Below are 17,630 nucleotides of genomic sequence, written 5' to 3'. Positions count from 1 at the left end.
GCCAAAACTTGATCACCTGGCTCAAACAGACAGGTTTCAGTTTGCTTGTCATAAGACTCCTTCATTTTTTAGAGTTTTTTATGAGCACAGGCAACATGCAGTCAATGGTGAAAACCGTTTACATAGTCCAAGACATTCTCTGGTGGCTCAGCAGTTTTCAGCTCATCCCCCAAGACAGCTAATGGACCCCAAACAGTATGTCCAAACACAAGTTCATTAGGACTGAACCCAGTGCTCTCCTGTGACACCTCCTGTATGGCAAGCACAACCACGGCAGGCCCTCCTCCCAATCCTGTGCCAATTTAGTACAGTAAGAATGCAACATAGACTTCAACGTCAGATGAAAACGTTCAAGGGCTCCCTGAGACTCCGGGTGCTATGCACTGGATACCTGGTGCTTAACCCTTAGCTGACCCAACACCTGGGCAAAAGTGCGAGACATGAAATTACTCCCCTGGTCAGTCTGCACCACTTTAGGAATACCAAAAGTTGAAACAAAGAATGTCAATGCTTTCAGTACTGGCTTGGTTTTAACTGAGCACAAGGGGAAAACAACTGGATAGTGAGTACTTTTACACATCACCGTCAGTAAATATTTACTCCCAGCCTTACTTTTTGGAAGTGGACCTACACAGTCCAACAGCAGATACTCCAATAACCGATATTTAGAACCGATATTCATTTGCAGTAAAAATTTAAATCTTGGTGTCAAAATTTAGAATGACACACTTGGGATTAGACTGAATACAGTATACTGTTTGTTTGTTTTTGTACACTGTGAAAATCTGTGATAAAATGACCAACTTTTGTAGAATAACACAAACTCACTCCAACGCAAATCTTGGTTGAAATGGTTTAAGCAATTGTTTTATTATATAAAAACAAAAAGTGCAGAGATCTCTTAAAGTTCACTAAAATAAATAAACACCACACTGCTGCTTAAAAGAGCAGTCCTCTCCTCTGCTCCCTGTTCTCTGTGGCGCTGCATCTAGAAGCTTCAGTGTTGATTGGCTGTCACTTGTGCTGTGCAGCCAATCAGTGGGCGCTGTAGGCGGGACATTGTTACACAGCCAAGAGTGGTGACTTCAGGCAGAGAGAGATGGCTGCGTAAGAGCCAAAGGAGCGCGTTTTAAAATAAACTTATTTTATCGGTTACCGATTATTGGTCGATCCTTACAGGGCACCACAACCTGAACCACAGTACCCAGTTGCACCATATTCACCACATGAGCCCATTTTCTCAACAGCAAGCCATCATTAAGAAAATAGCCGCTAGGGACACCCTTGAGCTCACTTTCTGCATGGACAAACTGAAACAATTTACTCAGTGTGGGATCTGTGTCTTGCTCTTCAATACACTCCTCCCTAGACAGTGATGGCAATGTGATAGTAAACAATTTGACCTTCTCCTTTCCCTCAGAATTACCTGCCTGAGAAAACTGAGTCTGTTCAGACCCTTGTGACTGCTCTAGCGTAGCTCTACTCCTTGCCCATGTCACTGCACAGAAAGAAAAAACCTTAGGATGCTGCTTAGCACAATCATCTGGCTGCCTAGACTCCTGAGAGGGTGAACTCACATACACTAGGGGCGGACCATCTGTACAGACCCTTGCACCAGCCAAGGCGTCTATTCCTTGGATTGGCAACTGGGGACGCACACCCATATCTACCTCTCCACAAACCAGATCTGAGAAGAGATTAAACTTATGTACTGGAACCAACAGTGGAATCAACCCAACCCAGGGTGGCCGCGGGTCCTTAAAAAGTCTTAAAAAGTCGTAAATCAATTTTCATGAAAATAAGGCCTTAAAAAGTATTAAATTGTCTTAAATTCAGATTGCTTGGGTCTTAAATATTTGAGTCTCGTCGCCGCGAAAATGCGGGCAATCTGTTTTGTTAGGTCGAATATTTTTTCTCCGGTGCTGCGTTGTGCTACGTTGTCTATGGTTAGGTGGGTTAGGTCAGAGCGTAGTCTACTGCGCAGCTCGTATTGCGCAGCTCTTGATGGCGTAGGGTAAAGCATCTACAGGTGGGCCTAATTCAGCACTGATAGCCACTCGACTTAAACATGGGGAAATGCAAGTGCAATCACAAATGGCTAGACAGGAATGAATACTCTCGGTTACGATTGGTGCCTGGCAGTGTTCAGGGCCTGAATTTCAGCGCGGGATTGCGGGTATTGCGCACAATTTAATTGATTCCCGCAAATCCAACACTTATAATGCGGGAAATTCCCGCACACATTTACAGCGATGTATTAATGTTCAACCAACGTCTGCAGCGGGCCGGAACCGCTGTGTCCGACTGTCTGACTGCGACCCTGAACACACCTGTAGCTCTCTGCACCTCCCGCTAGCATAACACAGACAAGCTAACTGTGATATTAAGTTTAAGGAACAAACACCGACCGCTGGTTAAAACTAGTGATGGGAACGGCAGTTCTTTTTACTGTACTGAATCTTTAGAATCCGTTCATTAAAATGATTCGTTCAAAAGATTCGTTCACCGAATCGTTCAGTGCTCTCCAACTCCCTGAACTGATAAACAGCCAAATAATCCGTCATTCAGTTCATGATTCAGCCCTGAGGTTCACGTTCACTTACTGAGGGACGGTGCGTTCAAGGACTATATTATACAATCATTCGCGGGAGACGCAGCGCTGCTTATACATGCACTAAAAATATTACACAGTGAAAGTGTCCTCTGTGCACAGTAAAATAACATAACGTGATGCTACACTGATGTTAGCAACACAGCGCTAATGTTAGCAGTACATGTACTGAACGTGAATCAACTCCTCAGCCCTCAGTGCCCTGAGTCAGTGAGTGACTGACACAGCGCCACTTTCGTTCGCGAACGATTCATTGAACGACATGCTGAGGACGTGAATCTCGTTCACGTACTGTGCTGAAAGTGGGCTGAATCATGAACTGAATGACGGCGAATCACGTTCGCGAACGAATCATTGAACGACATGCTGAGGACATGAATCTCGTTCACGTGCTGTGCTGAAAGTGGCGCTGTGTCAGTGTTGTCGTTCACTGAGTGATTCGTTCGCAGTGAACGAGTGAGTGAGTCGCGGCAGTTCCACTCCCGACCGGCAGCCATGCTCGCGGCTGAGCTCAACTGAACTGAACTGAGAAAGGAACGAATCAGTTCATGAAGTGATTCAGTTCACTTCGTTCACTCAAAAGATTCGTTCGTTCGAACGACACGTTCGCGAACGACACAACACTAGTTAAAACATAAATCTACATCATCTGAGGAAGAACCTGCTCAGAAAAAAACAGCGGAGCCCGCAAAACTAATGAAAACAGCTCCATGTGATGTCACCATTAACAACGTTAATCCTCAGACAGGTAACTGTGACGTTACTATACACTATGCTGTGGTGCTGCGCGTTTTATCAGCTGATGTTACACAACATCAATTTTAAGTCACTCAGAGGTTTCTCATTCAACAGACCTTAAGAGAGAGAGTGAGGCATTCAACAAAAAACATGACGCTACTGAAGCTGAATATAACTACTTAACTGTATAATACTAGATAACTTGTAATTACTATAAAATATAGTTCAGAGAATAAGTTAACTACATAAAATAGACTCACTGGCTTCCAATCTAATTTAATCCAATACAGCAGCTCTGCTATAAATTCTACATTTATGAAGTTTATACATTTTTTGACAAGAAGGTGAAAATTCAGCTTTATGTTCATTATTGAGAGATTAGGGTGCATTATATTGAAAGGTGTTCCTAATATTTTGTCCACTCCATTAACATACATGAGGAGTCACACCACCACCACTTAGTACAGCCGCAGTAATTTAATTTAGGACAGTGATGACATTTTTGTGATCTTTTTGCATGACACACATAGCCGATGTTCTTAAACTCAACCGTCATTTGTCATTTTACCATACTGTCAGTGTGTTTACTTGGAAATATTACTGTATTTCCATCGTACGTTTGGTCTTAAATTTCATTTAGAAGTGGTATTAAAAGGTCTTAAAAAGTCTTAAATTTAACTTGTTTATACCTGTATACACCCTGCCAACCCCAACTACCGGAGCTTTACTACCAGTAGCAGTACCAGTTGAAAAAGGCAAAATGCTCTCCACAATGAAACTCTCAGTAGCCCCAGTGTCTCGCAGAATCTTAACAGAAGTCTTGTCTTTCCCACCAAGGACACAAAGCCATCTGAAACAAATGATACATACATCTTTTAGATGAAGAATTTGCTCCAGGAAGACCACATCAATACTTCGTGCAGAGGACACAAGTCCAGTTGACTTCACATACACACTAGAATCTGCTGATGTCTATTCCGGTGTCCCTTGTTCTTACACGCATGGAAAACCCTGGCTGGATCAAACTTCCCATTTGTCCCTGGAACATGCCTCACTGACAGATGAAAAAGTGCTGCTGCAGATGCTGCAGATTACCTTCCTTTCATATATGTATGTAGTAATGTGAGCAGGCAATGAACTCTTACATTGCTCCAACACAATCAAGTCACGGAGAACCACATAATTGTCCACCCCAGAGGCAGAACATCAGTGAGAGAAATGGGCCAAAATATCCTGCAAAAATTCAATGTGCTTGTCCCCTTTCTTCCAGTTCCGAAATCTCTGCCTACATGCTTCAGGAACTAATTCATATGCTTTCAGAACTGCACCTTTCACTGTAGCATAATCACCGCTTTCAGCACAATTAAGGGCAGAAAAAACTCTCTGGGCCTTGCCTGTGAAAACACACTGCAACATCAAAGTCTTGTGACTATCTGGTCATCCTGGCCAACATCTGCCACCCGCTCAAATAATGCAAAAAATGTGTCTGGGTCTTTATCCTCAAACTTATTCAAAGATACCCTACTAAATATACATAAAAAAATAAAGAATTCTGAGTAACACATCCACAACAATATGCCCGCAAGTTGTTAAAAAACTTTTTTAAAATAGGTTGTTTATTTTCGAGCATGTGTCCTCCCAGAACTCTGCTGCAGTTGTTGAAATGGATCCTGAAGAGTTGAGAAAAACAAAATAGCAAGTGGAGTTTTTTTTTTTTTTGTATCCGATGTAGTGGACTGATTTAATTAGGGTGTGGGGGCTGCATGTCGAGTCTTGTACAGAATTTAATTAGTGAAGCTGTTAGGTACGGTTTTAAGTACGGTTTTAAGCACAGCAGGTATGGGCAGGTGCGGGTTTACAAAACAAGACCCATGCAGGACTCTGCAATATGTATTGTCATGTCACACAGCCCTTTTACCAATTCAACCAGCTCTGATGTGATGACAACACTAATACAAATGTTTTCCTGTGTGTGTTCCGCAGGAGGTGCTTCCACTGAGAAGCATATTGTGTCAACATTGACTGGGATGTACGGCCTCTTCCTCTTCTTTGAGCTGCACATGTTATGGGTGCTCCTGCTCTGTGCACTCTGTTACCTTGTTCTGCTGCTTAGCCGCTACTCAAGCAGCAGAGTCTTCTTCCTCTCAGCTGTCATCCTCATCTACCTCCTCATTGGGTGAGAAAACACTGCACAAAACATTTAAGGGGATTTTTACTGTCAAAAGTTTCCATCAGCAGTTAGTAGTAATGATAATAATAATACTACTACCACCACCACTACTACTACTACTACTACTACTACTACTACTACTACTACTACTACTACTAATAATAATAACTTTATTTATATAGCACCTTTTTAAAAACAGCGTTTACAAAGTGCTTTGTAAGACAAAGCAAAGACACAGTAACAAGGCTGACAATAACAGAGTAAGGAAAATGAAAAAAAGTTGATAAAAAGTCAACATTAACCAATCAACCAATCAATCTTTATTTATATAGGACGATATCACAACAAAAGTTACTGCAAGACATTTTTTTTTCTTTTTAAAATTTTATAGAAAAATTAAAGTGATATAGATTTGAAATGACTGAAGTCACGCTACCAAATTATAACACAATTTATATGTTCTACTTGTGTATTTATGTGATACAGGATTTGTGCAATTTACTTTTATTTCTGTTTTTTATTAGCAATATGTTAAAATGTGTGATAATTTGATTCTTTAATTTATATTTATATATTAGAATTGTTTCTACTCTTTATAATTTACTTTTTTAGTATTTGTGATTGTGTCTAACTTTTGTATTTATGGTTGTTATGTCCATGAATACCAAAATTATCCATCTATATTATATCTATCTATATGGGAAAACCTTTTACAGTGCTGCATACTGCATATGATAATTCTATATTTAGAAAGTAGAACTAAAGTTATTCATTGCAAGATGATTAGTTAAAACATTTCAATTCAATTTCCATTTTGTGAATTTCAAATAAAAGAACAGTCATGTATTTCCTCATTGAAATTTTCTTAAAAATAGAGTTAAAATCTCGCCTGAACCCAATATCGTGTCTTGTCTCGTCTCGTGAGCTGTGTGTATCGTCACACCCCTACCCACAACCGCTAGAGAATGCATTGGAAGATGAAAAATGATGTAAAGTGTGTGCATGCATATTCTCACACTTGAAAAATAACAGTAGTATACTGAACAATATCCCTTATATTCTGGAGACTTGAATAGGCTTGAATTAGTTTTAACTGTATAATGTGAAACTGTTGAACGGACAATAAACCATAAACACTGACTGAAAAAAATATGTAAAGCATCATAGACTATACATGAGTTATGTTGTTAGATCAATGTCCTTCATGAACAAATTGGACTGTGGGCACAAAGAAAGGTGCATATTGACACTTACAACACTTTAACTCTGGTGACCTGATTTGGCAGATGTCATTATAGGTAGAAATTATCAAAAATTGTGAAAATAGCAGATCTACATGCTCAAACCACATCACATTGCAACATGTGAGTTGAGTGGTAAGCTTGCAGATTTGTAATTATGTGGCATCCTTTGATGAAAATAGTGGTTAAGTGGTTAATAAAAGCAACTAATCAATTCATCAGGATAGTATATGAATATGATTGTTTTCCAATACTTTAGACAACTAGATTTAGGCCTAGTTGTAACACACCACACTATGCAGAGTTATTTATTATGTTAAGTAAAGTTCATAGACAGTTAAGTAACCGTTCTGAACATTTAATGAGTGTTTATACACACCATGCTGGCAGGATCACACATGCTTAAAACTCTATCATCACTTCCACATGGTGGAGAGTCTTCCTCAACCTGCTGCTGCACCACCATGGCAGCGGGAGCCTCACTTGACTCACTGTCCGACACCTGCTGCTGAGAGGGACCCACTCCTGAAGCCGCTCCGGCCACGATGGCAACATTTCTGAAATTGTTTTGCTCGTAGCAGCGTCGGTTGCTAGAGCTTTTCTTTTATCTCTTTGTTTTTCCGCTCCGCCTTTTCGCTTTTTAGCCGCATTGTCCATTTTGTTGTAGTAGTATCTCTCACTATCTCTCATCTGATTGCTTGTCATCAAAGGTGATTGGACGAGGGAGGGGGGTTAGGGGGGAGAGTCAAGAACCAGCGTGGGTGGGACTCCTGGGCCTCTGTAGCCTATCATAGGGCCACTGGGCCAGGTATTCTTTAGACAGACAAGCCAATGGGCCTCTGCTGTGTCTGCAGGCTGCAGCGGAGCTCTGTGGGCCGGTGCATGTCTCTGCCCCTGGGCCGGGAGAGTAACCATGGCAAGGCGCAGCAAAAACTAAATAAACAAATAAAAAAAATAAAAAAACAGCAGCCACCGGCCCATTATTGACCGGCCCACCGGGAAAAGTCCCGGTACTCCCTATGGCCAATCCACCCCTGCACATAGATCATTAAAAGTGGCAAATGAGCCTTCCAGATATAACTCTGATAAACAAGTCAAACCTCTCTTTCAACAGAGCAAATGCTGAATCTGATTCAGAAGGGAGAGACAGGTGGTTGTTGCAAATAGAGCTATATGGGGAGGGGTTGGAAAGATTGAAATGCTGCTTTAAATTCTTTCCAAATTTTTAAAGAGGAAAGTAGGGTTTCTAATGTAAGTGGGACAACATGAAGCCAGTGGGGCACAGATTAAAGCGGCAAGCGAAGATCCAGGCTCAAATTTTTTCCATGTTGGCTTCTCAATGATAAAACAACAGATAAGGGCATGGCAAGGTTTCGTTTGCTTCCCTGTTCGTGCTCTTGGGTTCTTACCAGCCCAGATAAATGTTGAAAGTCTTTTAAGTTTCCCATAACAATGAATGAGAAGTTGACTCTGTCCTATTAAACTCAAGAAAAACACTGATCTTTTTTGAAATAGGTAGAGCGCTACACAGACTCGCGTATGAGAGCATGCTTGCAGCAGAGTGGGGTTAGGGGGGAATACTTATTTTCCGAATTTAGCCAGCAACAAGAAATACTAGTACGTCGCTAAATCTTGTTCATTTCTGTGTATTATAGCCTATATTCATGTCTGTGAAGTGGGATCTATCACTTCTCGGCGTGAGAAATGTCAGGTGTAGCATGTGAGCGTGTGAACTTGCTTGAAATGCGTGTGTCTCACGGTCACTGCGTGAGACTTGAGAGCTCTGGTGTATATTTATGGAGATATTGAAATTGGTTGTTGTGGTGGTATGAACACTCCACACAAATGGGCTAGTATGTTGACATTACTTAATGGCGAGACGTAATCTCCCGATCAAAGTGCTTTTTGACCACTTTACACAACAAATGTTGGAATTGACTGATTATTCAGTTGTAGTTGGGTTAGACATGAAGACTACTCATTCTTTTCACACAGACACAAATCATTTTCCAGAATAGATTTTCTTTTCTCATCTCCAAAGCTTTGATACTGCAGTATCATTCCATCGGACCATAAAGGGGTGTCATGTCATGCTTCTCTAAACTTCTTATCTAAACGGGCTCCTAGATGGGAGCTTCAACTCCTCATTATTAAGGAATGAAGAACACAAAGAACAATTGTTTACTCAGCTAGAGTTTCTTTCTTTTAATATTGGTTCAGTAGAGGATCCTAGAATATTGTGGGATGCAGTGAAGCTTCTCTATGAAACACACGCTAGGCATCTCACTATGGGGTACGCCCCTCTGTGTAGTCCTCAGAAGCCTTATATCATTAAGCCTATTGGCTGGCAGTCGTGATGACTGCATCCAGAGGAGGCACAACCTCTCCCTACAAAAGGGATGGTGCAGCATCATAACCACATTCAAAACCTCTAATCGGCTTTCACTCTGAAAGCGATCTCTCGACACGTCTCCCTATAGAAATATTGGCTTAACTGTCCATCTATGAGCTAACCACTGTATTGCCGGGCGCTAACTTTTACGTGTCGTGCACGGACTCCAGATTTCTCCACCATAAGAAATCCAGGGTTTCAGACAGAGAAAATATGAGCTGCGGTTGCTGCCACCATACAACTACCTGTAGATCACCTGTTAGCCTGTTACCAAACAGTAACACCAAGCACCTTAGCACAGCTAGCCACCTTACTTGCATCAGCTAAGCCTGTTTCTTATTAGCGTAGCATGTAGCTGGTCTTCACACTAGCAGCCTGCTTGCTAACTCCTGCTTCGGCCAAAGTTTTAAATAAGCTTGCTCACCATGGCTATGGGGCTAAGATACCGGCTATGGATACTCACCCAGTATGTGTAGCCTGTCTCATTGTGCAGCGTGCTGGATGGATATGGATATGTCCTGAGCACTCTAGCCGCTTCACACTCAAGAGCCTCCGCTACAGGCTGTCCTGCCAGGCAAGCTTCGGCATCAGGGGCCTGCTGTTAACGTCGGTGGCAGCCCTGCTGGAGTACGAGCTGGGCCGAAATTTCCGCCAGCTGCTTATTTCAGCTCGCTATTGGAGAATGACTGGGAGGATGATAATGATGACTCCTCTCTCACGCCGGCACAGCTGTCTCGCCATATGGCATGGGGGGAGAGGCCACTGGGGCTCCATCCCTACTCATCAAGGAGCTGGACCTGTATGAGGTGTGCAAAAGGGCGACTGACAGGCTGGATATCCCATGGCCTACAGTGAAGGAGAGGCTTCAGTTTCCCGCTGTGAGGGGAAAAGACTACCAAAAGCAAAACGGGTGGCCAGGCAGCTTTTACCCATTTCCCCAGAGTGTTTGGAGGAAATGATGGGCTGCTGGAAGAACCCTTTTTCTGCTCCAAACCCTATCTGGGGGGGTCTGACTGTGTGGACAAGAAAGAGAGGGCCATTTACCACATGCCCCCTGTTGGCACACCTGGTGGCATCTCACCTTCACCAGGGTTCCCACGCGTCCTGGAAAACCTGGAAAATGATTGACCAATTTTCCAGTCATGAAAAGCATACAGAAAATGAGAAAAAAGGTCAAATGTCCTGGAAAAAAGGTCAAATGTTTGTTGTCACCTTATCTTCTGGGCAACATACGGCACAGAGCTTCTCTGCTTCTAGCCGGTGCAGCGCCCCACGTGACACTACCAGCCAATCAAATTTGACTTTGTCGCTAGATTTAGTGACATTTGCCGAGACAACAATAATAAACAGTATTAATTAACTTACTATGCAGTAGAATTAATGATAGAATAACACAAATTACAACAGACGTGAGTAACGTGTCATATTGAAAATCGCCAGTAGGAGGCACTGTATGATTATTCATTAACACAATGGCCTGACGCTACAGGCAGGTCACTGTTATAGCAGCTTCAATGAACAACAGCTACACCGCTAAATAGACATTCACAGCAGGAAATAAATGTATGATAATTAACTGAGTTACATGACAGATGGGCCGTCCATATTCTATGGGGCTCAGTAACACATGCTAAGCGCTAAGCAAACGAGCATGCTACCCTGCTAATATTATTAGCTCTCGTCACACATGAAATATAAACAACATTCATTCACTATGTAACTTACATCATCACCGACGCACACTGTTGTACAGTACAAAAGGGAATGAAAAGAAGCAATAACGATCGGCAGAGGATTAACTCAACAAGGTAACTACACTGGAAGTTATTGAACACAATGCGCATGCGCAAAACAGTCCATCAGTCCGTACGTGAAGCAGTCTGCTGCGACGTGCAATCCCCACAGCAGGGAATTCACAACAGCCGCCCCCACATTCATTCATGAATGTGTAGAAAAGCACAAGTCCCTGCTGTTGCTAAGAGTAACTAGTGTCCACGTTATCTTCTGGCATCTTGGGGAGCGGTACCAGCTTGGTAACCGGACGAGTGTAAACTGTCCCTTTTAATGGTGACGTCCGCTGAACGAACAGTCCCATCATCGCTGGGATGAACTTTGGTGACCTTTCCTATGGGCCAGAGCGCCCTAGGAAGCTGGGAATCCACTACCATAACCACTTGGTCCACAGAGAGGCCAGCAGTAGGGGTCCTCCACTTCTGGCGGCGCTGAAGGTCGGGTAGGTATTGGCGGGTGAATTTGCTCCATAACTGGTCTGCCAGGACCTGGATATGCCTCCAACGGCGGCGGCCTAAGAGATCACTAGAACCATATGCGGCTTGAGGAAGCGATGCATCGTGCCGCCCCATCAGCAGCAAGTTAGGGGTTACAGGATCGGGGTCAGCCAGATCGGAAGAAGAGTATCCCAGGGGCTTTGAGTTAAGTATACCCTCTACCTCCACAAGGACAGTCGACAACACTTCTTCAGATACAACTTGATCCCGCAGCACGACTTGGAGTGAAGCTTTCACTGACCTTATCTCCCTCTCCCACGCGCCACCGAAATGTGGTGAAAGAGGAGGATTGAATTTGAATGTGATGCTTTGGTCGGCCAACTGTTGCTTCAATGAGGGATCGAGATCTTCCAGTGATTCTTTGAGCTCTCGCTCTCCCACTCGGAAGTTGGTGCCTCTGTCGCATAAGATCTCGTATGGCTTGCCTCGTCTTGAGATAAATCGGCGCAGGGCCAGTAAGAACGAGTCTGTGTCCATATGTGGCAACAGATCAAGGTGGACACATCTTGAAGTAAGACATTTAAATATAATACCCCATCGTTTCTCATTTCTTCTTCCTATTTTCACCGTATAGGGCCCGAAGCAGTTGACCCCGGTGGACCAGAATGGGGGTTTAATGATCCGGAGCCGCGCAGCAGGCAGGTCGGCCATCCTTGGTGCCACGGGGTTGCTCCGCCACAAACAGCATTCTGCACACTGTTTCTGATGTTTCTTAATTACCTGTCGACCACGTAGGATCCAGTAATTTCTCCGGATCTCCGCGAAGATTCTCTCAGGGCCAGCGTGGTGCAGACGGTGGTCGTAATCCTTCACTAAGAGCTGTGTGATCAGATGATCAGGGCTGATGACAACAGGATGAAGACTGTCTTCAATCAGGCTCTCTGCTTTGCGTAGGCGACCACCAACTCGAATAAGGCCTAATACTTCATCATATTTGGGACTGAGAGCACTCAAGCGGCTGCCTGGACGGACTGGTTTGCCCTGTTTAAGTGCCTTTAGTTCTTCAGAGAAGCTATCAGATTGTATCCTTCTCAGCAGAGTAGTGTCCATCTCGATACGGTCAGCAGCAGACATGGCTGGAGCAGCCGCCCCGTGAAGGGACTGATATGTAGCCTGCAATAGTTCAGTCCATGTATTGTATTTAGCAGGATCAGGCTCATCGCTGCTGGCATTGGAGATGTGACCACAGAAGGTTGGGGCTCTCAACTCATCAGGTTCCTCCGTGTGTACTGAGGGGTTCACTGGCCAGTGATCTGAGGACTAGTACAGAAACGAAGGCCCCTGACTCCAACGGTTTGGCTGGGATAGTTCGAGGAGAGTCTTCCCGCGGGTGATATCATCAGCCGGGTTCAAGTCAGTGTTAACGTATCTCCATGATCCGGGCTTGGTAAGGTCCAGTATTTCAGTAACTCTTGTACCGACGAATACTTTGTACTGGTTAGACTCCGACTGTATCCAACTCAGTACGGTTGTTGAGCCACAGTACCACTGATTGGATGGACAAAGTCAGTTCAGTCTGTAGAACCTTGGCCAGCTGAGCTCCTGTAAGTGCGGCGCATAATTCCAGTCGGGGCATCGTCTGTTGCCGTTTGGGTGCAACCCGCGACCTGGCCATAATGAATGACACAGTGATGCGTCCCTCTGGATCCTCCACTCGCAGGTAGGCGACTGATCCGTACGCCTTCTCCGAGGCATCACAAAAAATGTGAATCTGCCTCACTGATGAATCGTTGTCGGCGGCTTCTGAAACGTAACAACGAGGTAGAACTATGTTATGCAACTGAGGGAGCTCACCTTCCCATGCCTGCCACACTGGAAGTAGATCGTCTGCAATAGGCTCGTCCCACTGTCTCTCTGTAGCCCACAAAGCCTGGACCAGGACTTTGGCTCGGGTAGTGAAGGGGATTATGTATCCAAGCGGGTCGTATTGCGAGGCGAGCACCCTGTACACGTTCCTCATAGTGGGCTGTTTGGGTGATACAGGCTGAGATTTATAACCCAGTGTGTCTGCAATGCAATGCCAAACCAGGCCGAGAGTGGACTCTCTCGGGTCAGCTCCTTCAGCGGTTAGCCACAGCTCTGATGTCGTTGATCGCGCCTCAGTCGGGAGGTGAGAGATTACCTCTGCCCTGTTGGATGCCCACTGCCTGATCTCAAATCCACCTTTAGCTAGGAGGGCTCTCAGTCGGTCGAGAAGATCCTTTGCCTGCTGAGGGGAGCGGAGTGATTTCAGACAGTTATCCACATAGAACGAGGTGATTACTGTCTCCAGCAGGTCCTCATTGCCACTCTGATGATCTCGAATGTGACGCTGCACAGCGTATATAGCACAGCACGGACTGCAAACTGTGCCAAATGGCAGGACACGCCATTCATAAATGTCAGGTGGTCTGTCTCTGTCCATGTCTCGCCATAGGAAGCGGACAAGTGAGCGGTCTTCGGGGAGGAGTCTGATTTGGTGAAACATAGCTCTTATGTCTCCGCTGATAGCGACCACATGTTCTCGAAACCTGAGCAGAACCCCCAGCAGTGATGGCCCGAGAGAGGGCCCTGGCAGCAGGTCGTCATTCAGAGCACTGTCCTGATGGCGAAAAGAGCAGTTAAACACCACTCTTGCCTTTCCATTATGATGCACTAAGTGGTGCGGAATGTACCAGGATTCAGCAGAACGACTGGCTTCCTCACTGGTGATTCGCTCAGCGTATCCCGCCTCCACCAGCTTGTGTATTTCTTGGTTGTAGACTTTAGCAAGCTCAGGATTGGTCGATAGATGGCGTTCTGTAGAGCGGAGGAGGGGGATCACAGCAGCAGGTGACGCACAGGGCAGAGCTACGCTCCTCTTTCGAAGGAGGGGCGTTGCATATCTTGTGACACCATCCACTATTACAGTGGTGCTCTTCTCATCTAGCATGGTGAGGGCTGCTTGGTCTTGCTTGGATCGCGTCACCTCCTTTTCGCTGTTATATGGCAAAATGTCAAGCTGCCACAGTAGTTGAACATCTTTGTATAAGTCAGAGCGAGGTGTATCAACCGTTCGGGTGTTGAAGGAAGTTAGTTGGTCCCTGCACTGCCCAGCCCAGTCGGGTGCGGACTGCTACTGGTGCTCCGATAGGTCCTGCACGTACTGGGTGGTTCGGAGTTATTAGATGAGGGTGGTCAGAACCAATCAGTAGCATTGGCTGAACTTTGGTGAATGTTTGCAGGGGGACTCCTTTCAGGTGGTTGTATTTCCTTGCCAGTTTATCTCCTGGACAAGACTGCTCAGCCAGTTGGAGTTCAGTCGCAGTGAACGCTTGGTTGATGGAGTGATAGGTGTGTGGCTGTGTGTTAGCTGACACCTCAAATGACACTGCCATTCCCTGGAGCTTCAGCACATCCTGTCTGATGGTCTTCAGTTTAAGTGACTCCACTTCTCCACACAACTCAAGGTGTTTGACCGCAGCAGACAGAATCACAGTATGCTCAGAGCCGTCATCTAACACTGCATGTGTGTTTAGTGTTCTCTTGCCGTGGCGAAGGAGCACTGGTACCACCTTTAACATGACGCGCCCTGAGTGGCTGGCATGATCCAGATAGACTGCATTGGTTGGGGCGCTGACAGTGAGAATGTTTAGCTGTGGGTCTTGGGCCGCGACTTCATGGAGTATCAGCAGGTGTTGTTTATTGCATGTGGAGCAGAGTTTCTTTAGGGTGCAGCTATCTGGTGAGTGGCCACGCCCACATTTCCAACATTTTCCTTTATCCTTAATCCAGGCGGCTTTCTCCTCTGTAGTAATTCTTTCGAACTCAGGGCAGCCGTTGAGGTAGTGATCCTGGGTGGTTGTGCAATATGGACAATAGGGCTTAAAGCGCTCCCTCCCTTTACCTGTAGGCTGATCTTTCTTTGAGTTTGGCTGGAAGTAGGTCCGTTGTCGCTGTGGAGAGGTGTAAGCTGTGCTAGTGTGCAGCTGATTGAGATCCAGACTGGTATAGCTGTGGTTGAGCTACAGGGGGATATCCAGTCTGTGGAGGTGAGTAGACTGCTCCTGGATCAGTAGGTGGCTGATAAGGAGGGATAGCACGAGAGTTTGGCCTTGTCCCTTGTTGGTTGAATGAAGCAGGTTGATATCCCAGCGATGGTCCAGGTTGAGGGGTGGTCGGATGCTGGACAGGCTGAGGATAACTTTGCTGCTGTACAGTTGTGGGGAAGAGCTGTGGCATAACTCGAGGCTGTGGAGGTGCAGGCTGGGCTGGCTGAGGTGTATACAGGGCAGGTGAATGTGTTAGCGGGGGTGCAGGCTGGTCTAGCAGGAGTGTTGTAGGTGGTGCCTGTTGAGCTGGTTGATGCCCCGGATGGACGTGCTGACCTGTATGCTGGATGGGCGGAGATGGTGAATACAATTGCTGGGCAAGCGGAGTGTGGTGAGCAGACTGAACTGCAGGCAGCTGTAGAAACTCTGGCGCTAGTCCAGCTAGGGTAGCTGAATGATGAGTAGACTCACTGAGATCCAGCGGTTGTGCTGCTAGCTGGACGGATGGCTGTAGAGCTCTGACAGCCTGAGTTGTTGAGCTGAATTCTCTGTGCTGTATGGGCTGTGCTGTAGGTGGGCGAAGCTCTCTGTTGTCCAAGAGGTGACAATGTTCTCCTTCAGCTGATTTCCAACTCATCTGATTATCCATGAGGGGAAATACTGTGAGCCCTGTCACTCCTGAGGGTGAGCTTTACCTTTAACACTGTCCATGGCTGATTGTAGCTGTTTCATCTGCTTAGTTATGTCTTTCATGCGGGCTTCCATCCCTTCCAGCCTCAAATCCTCCAATCCAGTGAGCATATTGTAGTCTGGTAGCTCTTCCTGGTGCACGTCTATCACTTGGTGTGTTGTATCTTGTCTCTTCAGGTAGCCAAGGTTATCAATGACAAAGTCATGTAGGTACTTGGGGAGTTGGTGAGACCGGCTTGGGCGGGACACAGCTGGAGGTTGTTCATCTGCGTGGTGGCCAGAAGTTGCCATGGCGCAGTTATACACACACTCCGGCTCGAAGGACCACTTGTACCGGAACAGCTTCGGTGATGATACGCTGGCTGTGTATATACTGGCCTAATCCTCCGGTCAGAGAAGACGCAGCAACTTCTCTCCTTTTAATGACTTTATTGACCTCTATCCGACTGAACAGGACACTGTAGTACATGCATAGGTATGTGTGTGTCTGGTTTGTGATGTCTGCAGAAGACAACAATAATAAACAGTATTAATTAACTTACTATGCAGTAGAATTAATGATAGAATAACACAAATTACAACAGACGTGAGTAACGTGTCATATTGAAAATCGCCAGTAGGAGGCACTGTATGATTATTCATTAACACAATGGCCTGACGCTACAGGCAGGTCACTGTTATAGCAGCTTCAATGAACAACAGCTACACCGCTAAATAGACATTCACAGCAGGAAATAAATGTATGATAATTAACTGAGTTACATGACAGATGGGCCGTCCATATTCTATGGGGCTCAGTAACACATGCTAAGCGCTAAGCAAACGAGCATGCTACCCTGCTAATATTATTAGCTCTCGTCACACATGAAATATAAACAACATTCATTCACTATGTAACTTACATCATCACCGACGCACACTGTTGTACAGTACAAAAGGGAATGAAAAGAAGCAATAACGATCGGCAGAGGATTAACTCAACAAGGTAACTACACTGGAAGTTATTGAACACAATGCGCATGCGCAAAACAGTCCATCAGTCCGTATGTGAAGCAGTCTGCTGCGACGTGCAATCCCCACAGCAGGGAATTCACAACACTAATGATGCAAAAAGTAAAATGAGTCACACTACCAAATTATAACACAATTTATATGTTGTTCTATTTATGTATTTATGTGATATAGGATTTGTGCAGTTTACTTTTATTTCTGTGTTTTATTAGCATTATGTTATAAATTGGATTCTTTATTTAATTTATATGTATATATTAGAATTGTTTCTACTCTTTATAATTTACTTTTTAGTATTTGTGATTGTATCTAACTTTTGTATTTATGGTTGTTATTTCCATAAATACCAAAATGATCCATCTATAAAATATCTATATGGGGAAACCTTTTACAGTACTGCATACTGCATATGATAATTCTATATATAGAGAGTAGAACTAAAGTGATTCATTACAAGATGATTAGTCATTTATTTCCTC

General features: G+C 44.8%; 1 protein-coding gene across 5 annotated transcripts in view; it reads left to right on the top strand.

The window, feature by feature from the left end:
• LOC128357919 (protein-serine O-palmitoleoyltransferase porcupine-like) overlaps nucleotides 1–17,630 on the top strand; it is an 83,888-nt gene that overhangs the window by 32,880 nt on the left and 33,378 nt on the right. For 4 of the 5 annotated variants that reach the window (XM_053318342.1, XM_053318344.1, XM_053318341.1 and 1 more), the window contains one exon: nucleotides 5,333–5,525. The exons of the other annotated variant lie outside the window; for it this stretch is intronic. In XM_053318342.1, coding sequence (XP_053174317.1) covers nucleotides 5,333–5,525 — 193 coding nt within the window. The remainder of the gene's footprint in view (nucleotides 1–5,332; nucleotides 5,526–17,630) is intronic. 5 annotated transcript variants of the gene reach the window in all.

Source organism: Scomber japonicus, chromosome 4 (genome assembly GCF_027409825.1).
Source record: "Scomber japonicus isolate fScoJap1 chromosome 4, fScoJap1.pri, whole genome shotgun sequence".
In the NCBI taxonomy this organism is placed as follows: domain Eukaryota; kingdom Metazoa; phylum Chordata; class Actinopteri; order Scombriformes; family Scombridae; genus Scomber; species Scomber japonicus.
The sequence above is the reverse complement of the archived record's forward strand: the minus strand, read 5'-3'. Positions and strand labels throughout refer to the sequence as shown.